Genomic DNA, 14,693 nt, shown 5'->3' with positions numbered 1-14,693 from the left:
TCTTTACCAATGAACCACCAGCGAAGCCCTGGCTCTGGGGTAACTCCCTCTGTGAAGTGAAGTCGCTCAGTTGTGTCCGACTCTTTGTGACCCCATGGACTGTAGCCTATCAGGCTCCTCCGTCCATGGGATTTTCCAGGCAAGAGTGCTGGAGTGGATTGCCATTTGCTTCTCCAGGGGAACGTCCCGACCCAGGAATTGAACCCAGGTCTCCCACGCTGCAGGCAGACGCTTTACCATCTGAGCCACCAGGGAAGCCGGCCTTTATTCCCTCCCTGTGGCATCATTCACCCACAGCTGCCTGCCCCTCCTCCTGAGCGACGACAACCCGTGGGAAGGAATGCAGCCTCCTTCTCTGTGGGTGCCCAGCGCCTGCTCTACTCCAGGACTGCAGAAGTGCCTTCCTCAGAATGCTACGGTGGTCTCGACACACGGATGCTTTCACCAGGCCATGGCGACCTGCGGCACCACCTTGATGCCTCTGGGGCAAGGGCGCCGCTGTGTGGGCCAATGCTCTGGCCACAACCCCCTGAAATTGAAGCCTGTGCACTTCTTCTTTTAATTCTACCAGGCTCAGCACGCAGCGTTCTGGGAGGAGGTGACAGGGGTGAGGAGCTGCCACATGGAGGGACCATAAGGGTGTCACACGGAATGATGGCATGCCCCACAGATCTGTTCACCTGTGCTAGGATGCCAAGGCTGGAACACAAATCCCACCACGTGCACAGCAGACTGGAACAGGAGACTCTGGCCCTGTGCTTGGGGCAGAGGGGTGGCAAGCATCCCCTGCCTGCATCTTTCTCCTTCTTGATGAAAACACATAATCAAATTTTGTAGGAGGAAGTTGAGGACGGGCCTCCCTGCTAGCTCAGTTGGTAAAGAATCCGCCTGCAAAGCGGGAGACCCCAGTTCGATTCCTGGGTGGGGAAGATCCACTGGAGAAGGGATAGGCTACCCACGCCAGTATCCTCAGGCTTCCCTGGTGGCTCAGCTGGTCAAGAATCCGCCTGCAGTGTGGGAGACCTGGGTTCGATCCCTGGGTGGGGAAGATCCCCTGGAGAAGGGAAAGGCTACCCACTCCAGTATTCTGGCCTGGAGAATCCCATGGACTGTATAGTCCACGGGGTGGCAAAGAGTCGGACACAACTGAGCGACTTTCACTCAAGCTGAGGACTGGGAAAGCCTTGGGCACTTTCCTTCTGCGCCAGCTGCTCCCGTGGGTGCCTCCCAGAGCTAGGGGCCCCAGCTCAGCGTGGACAGGCACAGCATCTCGGTATGCCTGTGTACTAGCACACGATCACGCCTCTACAATTACACATCGACTGTCTGCCTCCCTGCCACTAGGCTCTAGGTGAGGAAGAATGAATTCCTGTTAACTGGGTGTGCCCAGTACCGGCACTATGTCTGTTAAACAATGGGTCCTTAATAAATGTCTGACACTGCTGCTGCTACTGCTAAGTCGCTTAAGTCGTGTCCGACTCTGTGCGACCCCATAGACGATAAAAGGCTAGCAAATAAGCCAGTTCAAAACTAAGTTACTGGGGAAAGCAGAGAGGCAAAAAACAGGCAAAAGATTTACTCGGAAAAAAAAAAAAAAGATCTTAAAGGGCCATTAAAGTCTATTTACTCATATCACAAGAGTAATTTACTTAAATCTAACAATCACAACAAATATTTATTAATCATGCACTATGTGACAAGCAGTGTGCACGGAGCTGAGATCATGAAAACATGCTTAAATCTGATGTTCTTCCTTAAGGAAAGGTAACTGAACCTTTTAATTAGTTGCATGAAAATGAACCTTTTAATTAGTTGCATGTAGGTATGACAAGGGCTAAAAAGAAGAAGGATGTTTCTTTATTTTTTAGAGTTTAAATTGTTAAGAGTTATATTATGGAGCTTGTGAACACTTTTCCGTGACCCTTAAATGTGGTGGGATCGCACTCACCAGCAGGTGTGGTAATAACCGCTGATCTCATTTTCCCTTTTAACAAAGGATCTCCGAGTCGTGGTGTTCAGCCTTGCTGCCCCGGGGACACATTTCTCCTCTATCTTCTGAATCAACTTGCTTGTTGTTGTTGTTGTGGCTCAGCCGTGTCCGACTCTGTGACGCCGCGGACTGCAGTATGCCAGGCTTCCCTGTCCTTCCCTATCTCCTGGAGCTTGCTCAAACTCATGTCCAGTGCTTCGATGATGCCATCCAACCATCTCGGCGTCTGTCGCCCTCTTCTCAACCTGCTGGCAGGACCCAAATGCACGAAACAGTTAGTTGGCCACCATGACCACCAAATTCTGCCTCTGTGGCACCACAGATTTTGGCTCTGCGGACCTTATTTCTTCTTATATTTGCGATGCCAGCACATCACTTTAAGCCAGACCACCCCAGGCGTTAGGCCAGGCCTTTGCCAACTTTACCATGCAGCGCAACTTCTGGGGATTCTGCTGAAACGCAGACTCTGCTTCAGGAGATGTGAGGCCTGGGTTTCCTCCTTTCCAGTTCCCTGGAGGATGCTCTCTTGGAAAGACCACACCCTACCAGAGAGTCAGAAGGCAGTGGAAGGATGAAAGATTGAACAGTGCGCCCTTCTACGTTTCCTGATACACCCACTCCCCCTTCCATTCACTAAATCCTCATGGAGTCAAGCATTCAGCATAAGGCAGTCGTGCTACCCATAGTTGTTAGGGTGTCTTCATGATCTGCTGTTCAAAAGAAAGAAAAACAAAATCGCCTCCTTACTCTTGCCTACAGAAAGTGTCCTGGGGCAGAGTCCAGGGCCCTGGAATCTCAAATGGGGCAGAAGGAGAGTGAGCTCCCGCCCACTCCCTCTCCCGCTTAGAGACACTCTTGGCATTTTTCAGATTCTCTTCTGTAGCTTCGGTGGGAATAAAACTGTCCTCCAACAAGGGGATCTGGGCCACCTTCCACCACAAAGCCCACCAATTCCTCCAGGCTTGACTGTTAGGATTAGACAGGGAAGACATTGTTCAGGGACAGAAGGAGCCGCCGGTCCTTTGACTGGGTGGAAATGCCAGCCGAGTGCGGGCCGCCACGCTTAGATCTATCGAGGGCCAGTGGCCAGTGGTGCCTGCTGACGAAAACAAGAAGCTGGTCAGCTGCAGGCCGGCTCTGCAGCACCAACTTCCACGAGTTAGCGCCAGCTCGCATTTTGCCCCCCCCCCCCCCCGTTTTGCAGAGAAGTCACCTGGGAAGCTCAGAAAGGTTAACACAACCCGCGTCCACACAGCCTAAGGCGGCCTGAAGAACCGAACGCTGCCCAAAGCCGTAGTTCGGCCTCTCCAATAATGCTGATGGACAACAAATCACAGGCTGGCTTGCAAAAACCGAGGGACGGCCCGCCGCAAGGTGGCCCCTAGAGCCCGCCCTAACACGGACAGCCGGCCCCGCCTCGGGGCGGAGGAGACGGGAAACCACGTCCGGGAAACAGCCGGCCACAGAGCCAAGCACTTCCGGTGCAAGGCACAGGCCGGTCGTTCGGTCAGCGGACTCTGAGGTAAGGGCCGACCCTAGCTATCCGGAGACGGTACGAGCCCAGAATGTCGCCTCCCTTACCCGCGCGAGAGGAAACACCAGGGTGAAGCGGGCCGAGCGCGCGCCGCCATGTTAGGTTCGGCATTTTCAACAGAGCAGGCGGGGCTGAGCAGACGCCGGCGTCAGCGTGATGACGTCGTAGACCGGGCGCCTGCCTTCTAGCCGCGGAACCTTCCTGGGCGGGCCCAAAGCGCGCGTCGTCCCGCCCTGATCGGCGGGGCCAAGTTGAATGACGGCCCGGCCCCGCCTTCCGGTTCCGGTTGAGGGCGGGAGGATGCGCTCTGCGCGGAAGTGCCTCAGACCTGCGTTGGTAGAGGGGGAGGGGGGCGGGGCGGGGCGGCGAGCCTCAGGTTCTGACCAGCCCGCCTGTCTCCAGGGGTTAGTGGGTCTGGGTAAGAGGCGTCATTCCCGCCACGCCCAGACCTCGGGGGTGGGAGGCTGGGCACTGGGCCTGCGACCGCAGGGCCACATCCTTGGAGGCTGAGCACCCAAACCCTTCTTCCCGCTCCATTCTTAAGAAATTAAACCCAACCAGGGCTCGGCTTCAGTAGCTCAAGACACAAGCATCAGGGCCTTCAGTTCAGTTCAGTCACTCAGTTGTGTCCGACTCTGCGACCCCATGGACTGCAGCATGCCAGGCCACCGTGTCCATCACCAACTCACCAACTCCCGGAGCTTGCTCAAACTCATTCCATCAAGTCAGTGATGCCATCCAACCATCTCATCCTCTGTCGTCCCCTTCTCCTCCTGCCCTCAATGTTTTCCAGCATCAGGGTCTTTTCAAATGTGTCAGTTCTTCACATCAGGTGGCCAGAGTATTGGAGCTTCAGCTTCAGCATCAGTCCTTCCAATGAATATTCAGGACTAACTTCCTTTAGGATGGATCAGGGCCTTAGGGTCCTTAATTCCAGGCCCAGGCCAAGTACCTAATTTGAAGGTACCAAAATCCTGGGTGACGCCCCTTTCCCCTTCACTCAGAGAGCATCCGAGTGAAGAGCATTGCAAGGGTGAATGTTTTATACACATGGTAAAATCGTGCCCCCAGTGGTTTCGAGGAAAAAAAATATTTTACAGTTAAATTTGTTGCAAATATCAGGTGGTGCAGGTGATATTTCTTTGGGCCTTCAATTGCCTTTGGCAGTGGCAGTCTCAGTTTGTCTTGAGAAACTTCCCTATGAAATACATTAAATTGTTGAATAATTCAGTATTGCATTATGGAATAATTGTCAGCATCAGTTTGAAAACAAAAGCAAAACAAAAAACAAAGGAATGCTCACGAGGGAACCGGGTAGGGAGCCAAGCTGTCTATTTTTAATTTACTGATGCCATTTGCAAAGAGCAAATGTCTTTAATCTGGAATTTGCTATAGTCTGTAGTGATGTTACTAATGTTAACAGTCACTCAGGCCCCCAAATGTTTCAAAAGGTTAAGAAAAAAAGGCCAAATGCCTTGCCCGTTGAAATTAATCCATTTGCTTTTTGCCAAGTAATTAGAAAGTAGGCTGCATAGTCTATGTACTGAACAAATATAAACTGATGTTAATTTTTTTTTAATTAACATAAGTATATTGGGTCAAGGTGAGCGAGGAAAAAATGTTTCCTTGAAAGATTTGGTTGTTCAGTTACACTTTGATTGAAAATATGCTTAGACCAGAAAATTATATGTATGTAGACACACATACATTTTCTTTGTGTCCCCACGGACTATATATACTGTCCATGGAATTCTCCAGGCCAGAATACTGCAGTGGGTAGCCTTTCCCTTCTTCCAGGAGATCTTCTCAACCCAGGAATCGAACCCAGGAATCGAACCCAGGTCTCCTGCATTGCAGACTCATTCTTTACCAGCTGAGCTAAAAGGAAGCCCAAGAATACTGGAGCGGGTAGCCTATCCCTTCTCCAGGGGATCCAACCCAGGAATCAAACTGGGGTTTCCCACATTGCAGGCGGATTCTTTACCAACTGAGCTATCTGTGAATCCCATATACATATATATTCGGGTGTGTGTGTGTGTGTGTATAATTAAACATGCATAATTGTATTTATATCATCACTTCTAAAAAATGATGACTAGCATCCGTGTGGAACAAACTAGACCACCTTACAGGCATTTCTTGGGTTTTGTTTCCCCAGTTTCGCAGCTAGAATGAAGCCCATCAACTTGTCCTTTGCAGCGTGTGGGTTTCTGGGCATTTACCACTTGGGGGCAGCATCGGCACTTTGCAAACACGGCGGAAAGCTGCTGAAGGATGTCAAGGCCTTTGCTGGGGCTTCCGCGGGATCCTTGGTTGCTTCGGTTCTCCTCACAGCGCCGCAGAAAATAGAGGTAATTTAGTAACTAGGCTGTGTTGCTCACCAATAAATTAAGAACAAACAGGGAAGATGATTGTTTAACTCTATTAAGTTAACTGCATAGAAGTCATCCTTTGCCTGGAAAACAGAAAAGGTTAAGACTTCTTTTAAAACGTCACCCTTAAAGAGCTGTGCTCTCCATTTGGAAAAGAAGATTATTTGGGGGGTGATAATAAGACAAGGAAATAAAATGCCTTATTTTGCTCATGAGTGCTTCTTTAGTCTTAAGATTCCAGCTTTGTTTCTTTCCAGCAAAGATTTATTTTTCCGTTAACTGATCATGAGAACACAGGGCCTGTTCTCAAGGCCTGGAACATCTAGCTGATAAAGTCTTTGCTTGCTTCTACTTACAGACAGGCGTGTAAAGTAAAACATGACCCTGTAATTTAAATGGAATGATAATGGAATTTAATTAATGGCTTTTTCATTCCCATAGTAAGAAGCCCTAAATTTCCAGTAGTGTATCTAGAAGTAATAATAATAAGCTTTCATTAAGTATTTCATTTAATGCAGTCTATATTTTTAAGCCCTCTATGGTGGCTCAATAGTAAAGAAAGAACCTGCCTGCCATGCAGAAGACTCGGGTCCAATCCCTGGGTCCAGAAGATCCTCTGGAGAAAGAAATGGCAACCCACTCCAGTATTCTTGTCTGGAAAATCCCATGGACAGAAGAGCCTGGCAGGCTATAGTCCATGGGGTCGAAAAAGACTTAGACACAGCTTAGCGACCAAACAACAACAACGACAGTGTATTTTAAAATCTGTTTTCTGCTTCTAGACAGTCGACTAAAGGACAACAACAGCAGTGTTTTTAAAATCTGTCTTCTGCTTCTAGACAGTCGTGATGCTGTCTCTGACTTTGAGAACTGGCCTCAGCGGGTGGAAAATATTCTATTTGTTAATTACGTGCATCCTCGTAACCACTTGGAATAGTCATCATATAATGCTTAACGCTTCCGTGCCCAGGGATGAATTCAAGGTCACACTTAAGTGTTCAGAACCACAACATTTTAAACACAAGAGACTTTATTGGGAAGAGGCGCCCGGGTGGAGAACAGGAGGGTGAGGGAACCCAGGAGGACTACTCTGCCACGTGGCTCGAAGTCTGGGGTTTTAGGGTGATGGGATTAGTCTCCTGGTTGTCTCTGGACCATCAGTCTGACTCACGGCCCTTCCTCTTTGTTTGCTCAGCCAAAGTGGATGCCCGCAAGAAGGATTCTGGGGGGTGGAAGGACACGTGGTGTCCTCCTTTTGACCTTTACTGAACTCCTCCAATTGGTGCTGGCTTGTTGGTTGCATGTTCCTCACCAGGAACCTCCTGTCATAAAATAATTCACATAAACAGTTACTCTCGGGCCGAGTTAGGATGGGCAGTTTCGGGCAATGTCTCCCCTGACTCAGGGGCTCTGTGTATCTCGTGAATCCCAGTGCCTAGCCCAATGCCTGATGTCAGTAGGTTGCTGGATGGATGAACTAAAGAAATCAAAGGTGGGTCTGGGTTCAAATCCTGGCTATGACACTCATTCTTGATGACATAGTAGGAAAGATGCTTAGCCCTACAAACTTCAGTTTTCCTGTCTGTCCTGTCTGGTGATTATATCCACCTTGCATTCTTTGTTTTTTTTCAACCTTTACTCATTTTTAATTGAAGGATAATTAGAGTATTGTGTTGGTTTCTGCCATACATCCGCATGGATCAGATAGATATACATATATCCCCTTTTAAAACTCACTCCTACGTCCCATCCCAAATTCTCTCTTTCTTATTTCTTTTTAGTGAAGTATAGCTGATTTAAAGTTGTTATTCATATCTGATGTGCAACAAAGTGACTTAGTTACACACACACACGTATATATACACATTAATTTGTAATATTCTTTTCTGTTTTGGTTTGTCATAGGATATTTTTTTCCATTGGAGTATAGTTGCTTTCTGGGCTTCCGTGTCGGCTCAGATGGTAAAGAACTTGGGAGACCTGGGTTCGATCCCTGGGTTGGGAAGATCCCCTGGAGGAGGGCCGAGCAACCCACTCCAGTATTCTGGCCTGGAGAATCCCATGGACAGAGGAGCCTGGCAGGCTACAGTCCACGGGGTCACAAAGAGTCAGACACGACTGAGCCACTGAGCACAATACATAGTTGCTTTCCAATGTTCTGTTAGTTTTTGCTTTACAGCATGAATCAGTTATAACTATAACATATCCCCTCCCTCCGGAACCCCGCTCCCACCTCCCTCCCCATCGCACCCCTCTAGGTTGTCACAGAGCCCCAGCTGGAGTTCCCTGAGTCACCCAGCGATTCCCGCTGGCTGTCTATTTTACTTATGTTAACCCCCCTTGCATTCTTACGTGAGCATGTACTGATAGAGGATTCAGCGTTGGCTTGCCTCTTAGACCCCACTTAGGGGGTGGGGGGCTTTTATTGGACGCCTTTGCCCCGGACTAACCTCCAGAGACTGTGATCTGCTCTTTGCAGACGAAGGTCATCACAACTCCTTTCTCTGTTGTACGTGTTGGTGTTGATTGGCTGCGCTGTTGCAGAGCTGCAGTTGAAACGTTTCTGAGGCCACAGAATTGTCATGGGAGAGGAGTTGCCTTAGAGAGGTCTGCAGAAAAAAAGTGCTCAGTTAGCATTGGAATCCAGCTTTCCAGGCTTGGAATCAAGCCTGGAAAATCCAGGATTTTCCAAAGGTGATAAAACAAACAAAGAAAAGATTGTAATTGGGAGAACACACAGCTTGCCTGGAGACTAGGAGTGGCGGGTGAGGGTCAGGCCCAGAAGGGATTCTAGCCTGTGAAGCACCGGACATTTGGGGTTAGCTTTGTAGGGTCCAGGTATTTTGTTTGGCAGCCTTCCCTGGTGGCTCAGATGGTAAAGAATTTGCCTGCAATGCAGGGTTTAATCCCTGGGTTGGGAAGATCCCCTGGAGGAGGGCATGGCTACCCACTCCAGTATTCTTGCCTAGAGAATCCCATGGACAGAGGAGCCTGGAGGGCTACGGTCCATGGAGTTGCAAAGAGTCAGACAGGACTCAGCAACTATCACTTACTTATCTAATTACCTTGTGTGGTGGGCACAGAGGTCTGGAACTAGAATTGCTTTTTTTCTGACAAAACATAGAGTCAAGTATTACTTTTCTTTTTCAGGAATGCAACAAGTTTACCTATGATTTTGCTGAAGAAATCCGAAGGCAGTCTTTTGGGGCACTAACACCTGGTTATGATTTCATGGCCCGATTGAGGTACGTATATATATATATATCAATCAGTTCAGTTCAGTCGCTCAGTCGTGTCTGACTCTCCGACCCCATGGACCACAGCATACCAGGCCTCTCTGTCCATCACCAACTCCCGGAGCTGGCTCAAACTCATTCCATCAAGTCAGTGATGCCATCCAGCCATCTCATCCTCTGTTGTCCCCTTCTCCTCCCACCTTCAATCTTTCCCAGCATCAGGGTCTTTTCCAATGAGTCAGTTCTTTGCATCAGGTGGCCATAGTATTGGAGTTTCAGTTTTAGCATCAGTCCTTCCAGTGAATATTCAGGAGTGATTTCCTTTAGGATAGACTGGTTGGATCTCCTTGCAGTCTAAAGGACTTTCAAGAGTCTTCTCCAACACCACAGTTCAGCACCACCAAAGCATGAATTCTCTGATGCTCAGCTTTGTTTATAGTCCAACTCTCACATCCAAACATGACTACCAGAAAGAAAAACCATAGCTTTGACTAGAGAGACCTTTGTTGGCAAAGTAATATCTCTGTATTTTAATATGCTGTCTAGATGGGTTATAGCTTTTCTTCCAAGGAGCAAGTGTCTTTTAATTTCATGGCTGCAGTCACCATCTGCAGTGATTTTGGAGCCCCCCAAAATAAAGTTTGTGACTATTTCCTCATCTATTTGCCAAGAAGTGTTGGGACCAGATGCCATGATCTCAGTTCCGAATGTTGAGTTTTAAGCCAACTTTTTCACTCTCTTCTTTCACGTTCATCAAGAGGTTCTTTGGTTCTTCACTTTCTGCCCTAAGGGTGGTGTCATCTGCGTATCTGAAGTTATTGATATTTCTCCCAGCAATCTTGATTCCAGGTGGGAATATATATATATTCCCAGGTGGCACAGTGGCCAAGAATCCATCTGCCAATGCAGGATACACAGGAGACTCGGGTTCAATTCGGAAAGATTCCCCTGGAGAAGGCCATGGCAACCCACTCCAGTATTTGTGCCTGGAGAATCCCATGAACAGAGGAGCCTGGTGGGCTACAGTCCATGGGGTCCCAAAGAGTCGGACATGACTGAGCAACAGAGTGTGTATATAGTACGTTTCTCTGCAGAGCGTGTGTAACCAGGATGCTGTGGATGAACCCTAGTGAGCTCGGTCAGCATCGTCACTCCTCGGATGTTTACGAGGCGACCAGTCATCAAAAAGGAACTGTGCGGTGGATGGTCAGGCCCCTCAAGATGGAAGTTCTTTTGCTCTCTGCACATCCCCCGGCCGGACCAGTCCTGGCTACCCGGGCACCCAGCCTCGTCTCCTCGCTTGTCTCTGCCCCCGTGACCTCCTCATCTTTAGGCCAGAGGGGCTCCACCTGCCAGCTTCATGAAGCGGAATGGCTGTCCTCCACGATGGCCGTCACCCTGCACACTTATGAGCTGCTTCCTGCTGTAACCAAGGAGCCCACCTGACCCCAGTGCCCCGTATAAATAGTGACCTCCTCCTCCCGCCGATCTTGGCTGCCTTGTCCTATCCACAACACACGGGCGGGGCTTTGCTCCACTGCTTTTATTTTCTATCTTTTTTTTTGGCTTTGGACGTGTGAGATTGTGCAGCTGCTAAGCCTCTGGCATCCCTCTCACTATCTGGACTCTCATGGGTTTCCGGTGGTGGCAGCTTCGAGGCTCACAGGCCCGAGGGGGTGCAGTCCTGCAGGCCGCTCCCTTTCTCTCCTCCAGGAGCGGAGTGGAGTCAATTCTCCCTGCCAACGCGCACGAGCTGGCCCACGGCCGCCTGCACGTCTCCATCACCAACAGCAGGACTGGGCGGAACTGCCTGGCCTCCAGCTTTCCGTCCAGGGAGGACCTCGTCCAGGTAAAGGCGGCCGTGTCCCACGGTGCAGAAGGCCAGCCAGCACTGGTGTGCATGGTGATCACAGTGAGCGTGCAGGGCCTTTAAAACAGGAGTCCCCAACGTTCCGGGTGCCAGGGGTGGGTTTCATGGACCACTTTTTTTTCTTTCCCTTAAATACTTTTTATTTTATATTGAGGTATAGTTAATAAATAAACAATGTTGGGACAGTTGCAGGTAGACAGCAAAGGAACTCAGCCACACATATACGTGTATCCTTGTGGCTCAGCTGGTAAAGAATCCACCTGCATTGCTGGAGACCTGGGTTCGATCCCTGGGTTGGGAAGATCCCCTGGTGGAGGGCATGACGACCCACTCCAGTATTGTTGCCTGGAGAATCCCACAGATAGAGGAGCCTGGTGGGCTACAGTCCATAGGGTCACAGAGAGTCACACAGAACTGAGCTACTAAGCACAGCACATTCTCCCCCAAAGCCCCCTCCCATCCAGGCTGCCACGTGACACTGAGCAGAGTTCCCTGTGCTGGACAGCAGGTCCTTGCTGGGTCTCCGTGTTAAACACAGCAGTATGTCCATGTCCATCCCAGACTCCCTGACTGTCCCTTCCCCATCCTTCCCCCCTGGGAACCATAAGGTTATTACAGAGGATTGAGCAGAGTTCCCTGTGCTGGACAGCAGGTCCTTGCTGGTTCTCCACGTTAAACACAGCAGTGTGTCCATGTCCATCCCAGACTCTGCAACTATCCATCCCCCCATCCTGCACCCTCACCGCCTTAGCCAACCATAAGTTTGTCCTCTAGAAGTCTGTGAGTCTCTTTCTGTTCTGTAAGTTCGTTTGTATTACTGAGGACAATTTTTCCATGGACGGGGAAAAAGTGCGGGAGGATTTTGGGGAATGATTCATTTATTCATTACTCATTACATTTATCGCCCACTCTATTTCTATTATTATTGCATCAGTTCTGCCTCAGGCCCTCAGGCATTAGACCCCGGAGGTTGTGAACCCCTGCTCTAAATCCAGCTTTGCATCTCGGGCCTCATAGATAATGGGTGTTGCATCAGTCCTGCGTCTGATGGACGGGTCTCAGTGTCCCCGAGGCCACAGCGCAGCAGGCGGCTCCCAGAGGCCTGGGGCCGCGCCCGGTGTCTTCTGTGATGTTCAGCGTGGCCCCATTTGCTCTGTGCGTGAACTTGAGCACCGATCGCTGTTCTTTACACTGTGGCACGTTAATGCTCTGCAGGTCGCGTAAGGCTGTGTGCGGGGACTACTGTGTTCAGTGCTTCCACACGCCTTCTGTGCATCAGGCAGGACAGGCGAGACTTCGGCCCCTTCTGTTGCTCTTTTAACAGAAGAAAGGGGCGGAAGGATTTTATGTGACACGCCCCAGGGTGTACCGATTGCCAGTGGGAATCCAGGTCTCTTAACATTTTCAACCGAAAGTTCCCTTTCATTTCTTCCGTTTGGCATTGACGCCTTTCTGTCCACACACATGTGGAAGCTGGTTGAGAATTCATGATCTCTGGGAGCTGTTTCAGCGGACTTGCAAAGAGCAATGCATTGGTAAGGGGATACATGAAATATTTTAAATTGGCAAGGACACACTAGGGCTTCCCTAGGAGCTCAGACGGCTCAGTTGGTGAAGAATCCACCTGCCATGCAGGAGACCTGGGTTCGATCCCTGGGTCGGGAAAACCCCCTGGAGAAGGAAATGGCAACCCTCTCCAGTGTTCTTGCCTGGAGGATCTCATGGACAGAGGAGCCTGCTGGACTACAATCCATGGGGTTGTAGAGTCGGGGTGAACGAGTGACTAACGTGCAAGGATGCACGGCTCTTAGAAACGCCAGCCGATTTTTATTTTCCTTCTGTGGGTGTTGTGGGGCTTCCCTTGTGGTACACATGGTAAAGAATCTGCCTGCAATGCGGGAGACTTGGGCTTGATCCCTGGGTCAGGTAGATCCCCTCAAGAAGGGCGTGGCTACCCACTCCAGTATTCTTGAGTGGAGAATCCCCACGGGCAGAGGAGCCTGGTGGGCTGCAGTCTTCGGGGTTTGCAAAGAGTTGGACATGACTGAGGGACTCACACTTTATCTTTCTGTGGGAAATGTAGCCAGCCTCGGGTGATGGAGAGCATGGTGTGCAGACGGCAACAGGTGATGGATTGAGCGTGAGAGCTAAAAGTTCCTCCTGAATGTAATGGTAAATGCATTGTTGTTTTTTTAACTATCGAATCTCCCTGTTTGAATTTTACATTTGAATATGATTTGAAATACCTAATGAAGTGTTGAGCTGACAAGTGAAATTACTCTGTGACTTAAGAGATTAGAATATTTTCACTCTTTGTACCAATTACTCCTGTCTCATTCATACACTGATATTCAACCTCTCTTAAGAAAATATTTTTCTATAATGTAATTGTTAAGCTTGTGTAGACTTAAAGACTAGAAAGGGGGAAGCTGGTAAATCCATGCCTGAGTTGTCACAAATTGTCAACACCAACACAGAGACATCAGGCTGGCAGTGCGTCAGAACACCTCTTCTTATTCGTAAGGGAACAAGATTGTGAACAAAGGACTGCAGCAGTTAAGACTCCATGTTTGCACTTCAGGGGACCCAGGTTCCATCCCTGGGTGGGGACTAAAGTCCCACATGCTATGCACTGGGGCCACCAAAATATATATATATATATATATTAAAAAACAAACAAACAAACAGGAATTCTGCTCATAGTTTCTACCTTTTCATTGAGTCTGTGCCTGGCTACTCTATCTACAGAATACCTGATATTTTCTATCAGTTCAGCTCGGTTCAGTCGTGTCTAACTCTCCGTGACCCCATGGACTGCAGCACGCCAGGCCTCCCTGTCCATCACCAACTCCCAGAGCTTGCTCAAACTCATTCCATCAAGTCAATGATGCCATCCAACCATCTCATCTGTTGTCCCCTTCTCCTCCCACCTTCAGTCTTTCCCAGCATCAGGGTCTTTTCCAGTGAGTCAGTTCTTTGCATCAGGTGGCCAAAGGATTGGAGTTTCAGCTTCAGCATCAGTCCTTCCAATGAAAACCCAGGACTGATTTCCTGTAGGATGGACTGGTTGGATCTCCTTGCAGTCCAAGGGACTCTCAAGAGTCTTCTCCAACACCACAGTTCAGAAGCATCAATCCTTTGGCGCTCAGCTTTGTTTGTAGTCCAACTCTCACCTCCATACATGACCACTGGAAAAACCATAGCCTTGCCTAGATGGACATTTGTTGGCAAAGTAATTTCTGTGCTTTTTCATATGTTGTCTAGGTTGGGCATAACTTTTCTTCCAAGGAGTAAGTATCTTTTAATTTCATGGCTGCAGTCACCATCTGCAGTGATTCCCCCCCCCCCCCCCCAAATAAAGTCTGTCACTGTTTCCATTGTTTCCGCATCTATTTGCCATGAAGTGATGGGACCGGATGCCATGATCTTCATTTTCTGAATGTTGAGTTTTAAGCCAACTTTTCACTCTCTTCTTTCACTTTTCACCTTTAGTTCTTCTTCGCTTTCTGCCATGGGGTGGTGTCATCTGCATATCTGAGGTTATTGATATTTCTCCTGGCAATCCTGATTCCAGCCTGTGCTTCCTCAAGCCCAGCGTTTCTCATGATGTGCTCTGCATGTAAGTTAAATAAGCAGGGTGACAATATACAGCCTTGATGTACTCCTTTTCCTGTTTGGAACCAGTCTGTTG

General features: G+C 49.1%; 2 protein-coding genes across 14 annotated transcripts in view; one reads left to right on the top strand and one right to left on the bottom strand.

Moving 5' to 3' along the window:
- LOC138929709 (uncharacterized) overlaps nt 1–3,688 on the bottom strand; it is a 329,162-nt gene extending 325,474 nt beyond the window's left edge. For 7 of the 8 annotated variants that reach the window (XM_070289694.1, XM_070289692.1, XM_070289695.1 and 4 more), the window contains exons 1-2: nt 3,204–3,642; nt 1,949–3,086 (exon numbers count right to left, since the gene is read on the bottom strand). The gene's annotated coding sequence lies outside the window, so the exon portion shown is untranslated. Of the gene's footprint in view, nt 1–1,948; nt 3,087–3,203 lie in introns of all 8 variants that reach the window. The other variant, XM_070289696.1, reaches the window with a different exon arrangement.
- PNPLA4 (patatin like phospholipase domain containing 4) overlaps nt 3,082–14,693 on the top strand; it is a 125,032-nt gene continuing 113,420 nt past the window's right edge. The window contains exons 1-4 of one of the 6 annotated variants that reach the window (XM_070289703.1): nt 3,082–3,512; nt 5,683–5,875; nt 9,047–9,141; nt 10,227–10,658. In XM_070289703.1, the coding sequence (XP_070145804.1) occupies nt 5,696–5,875; nt 9,047–9,141; nt 10,227–10,578 (627 nt within the window). In that variant the 5' untranslated portion in view covers nt 3,082–3,512; nt 5,683–5,695 and the 3' untranslated portion in view covers nt 10,579–10,658. Of the gene's footprint in view, nt 3,513–3,863; nt 4,249–5,682; nt 5,876–9,046; nt 9,142–10,226; nt 10,659–10,845; nt 10,982–14,693 lie in introns of those variants that run through there. The other 5 variants (XM_070289699.1, XM_070289701.1, XM_070289704.1 and 2 more) reach the window with 5 other exon arrangements.

This window comes from Ovis canadensis, chromosome X (genome assembly GCF_042477335.2).
Source record: "Ovis canadensis isolate MfBH-ARS-UI-01 breed Bighorn chromosome X, ARS-UI_OviCan_v2, whole genome shotgun sequence".
NCBI classification, from domain to species: domain Eukaryota; kingdom Metazoa; phylum Chordata; class Mammalia; order Artiodactyla; family Bovidae; genus Ovis; species Ovis canadensis.
Note: the sequence above shows the minus strand (reverse complement) of the source record. Positions and strands in the feature narration are given on the sequence as shown.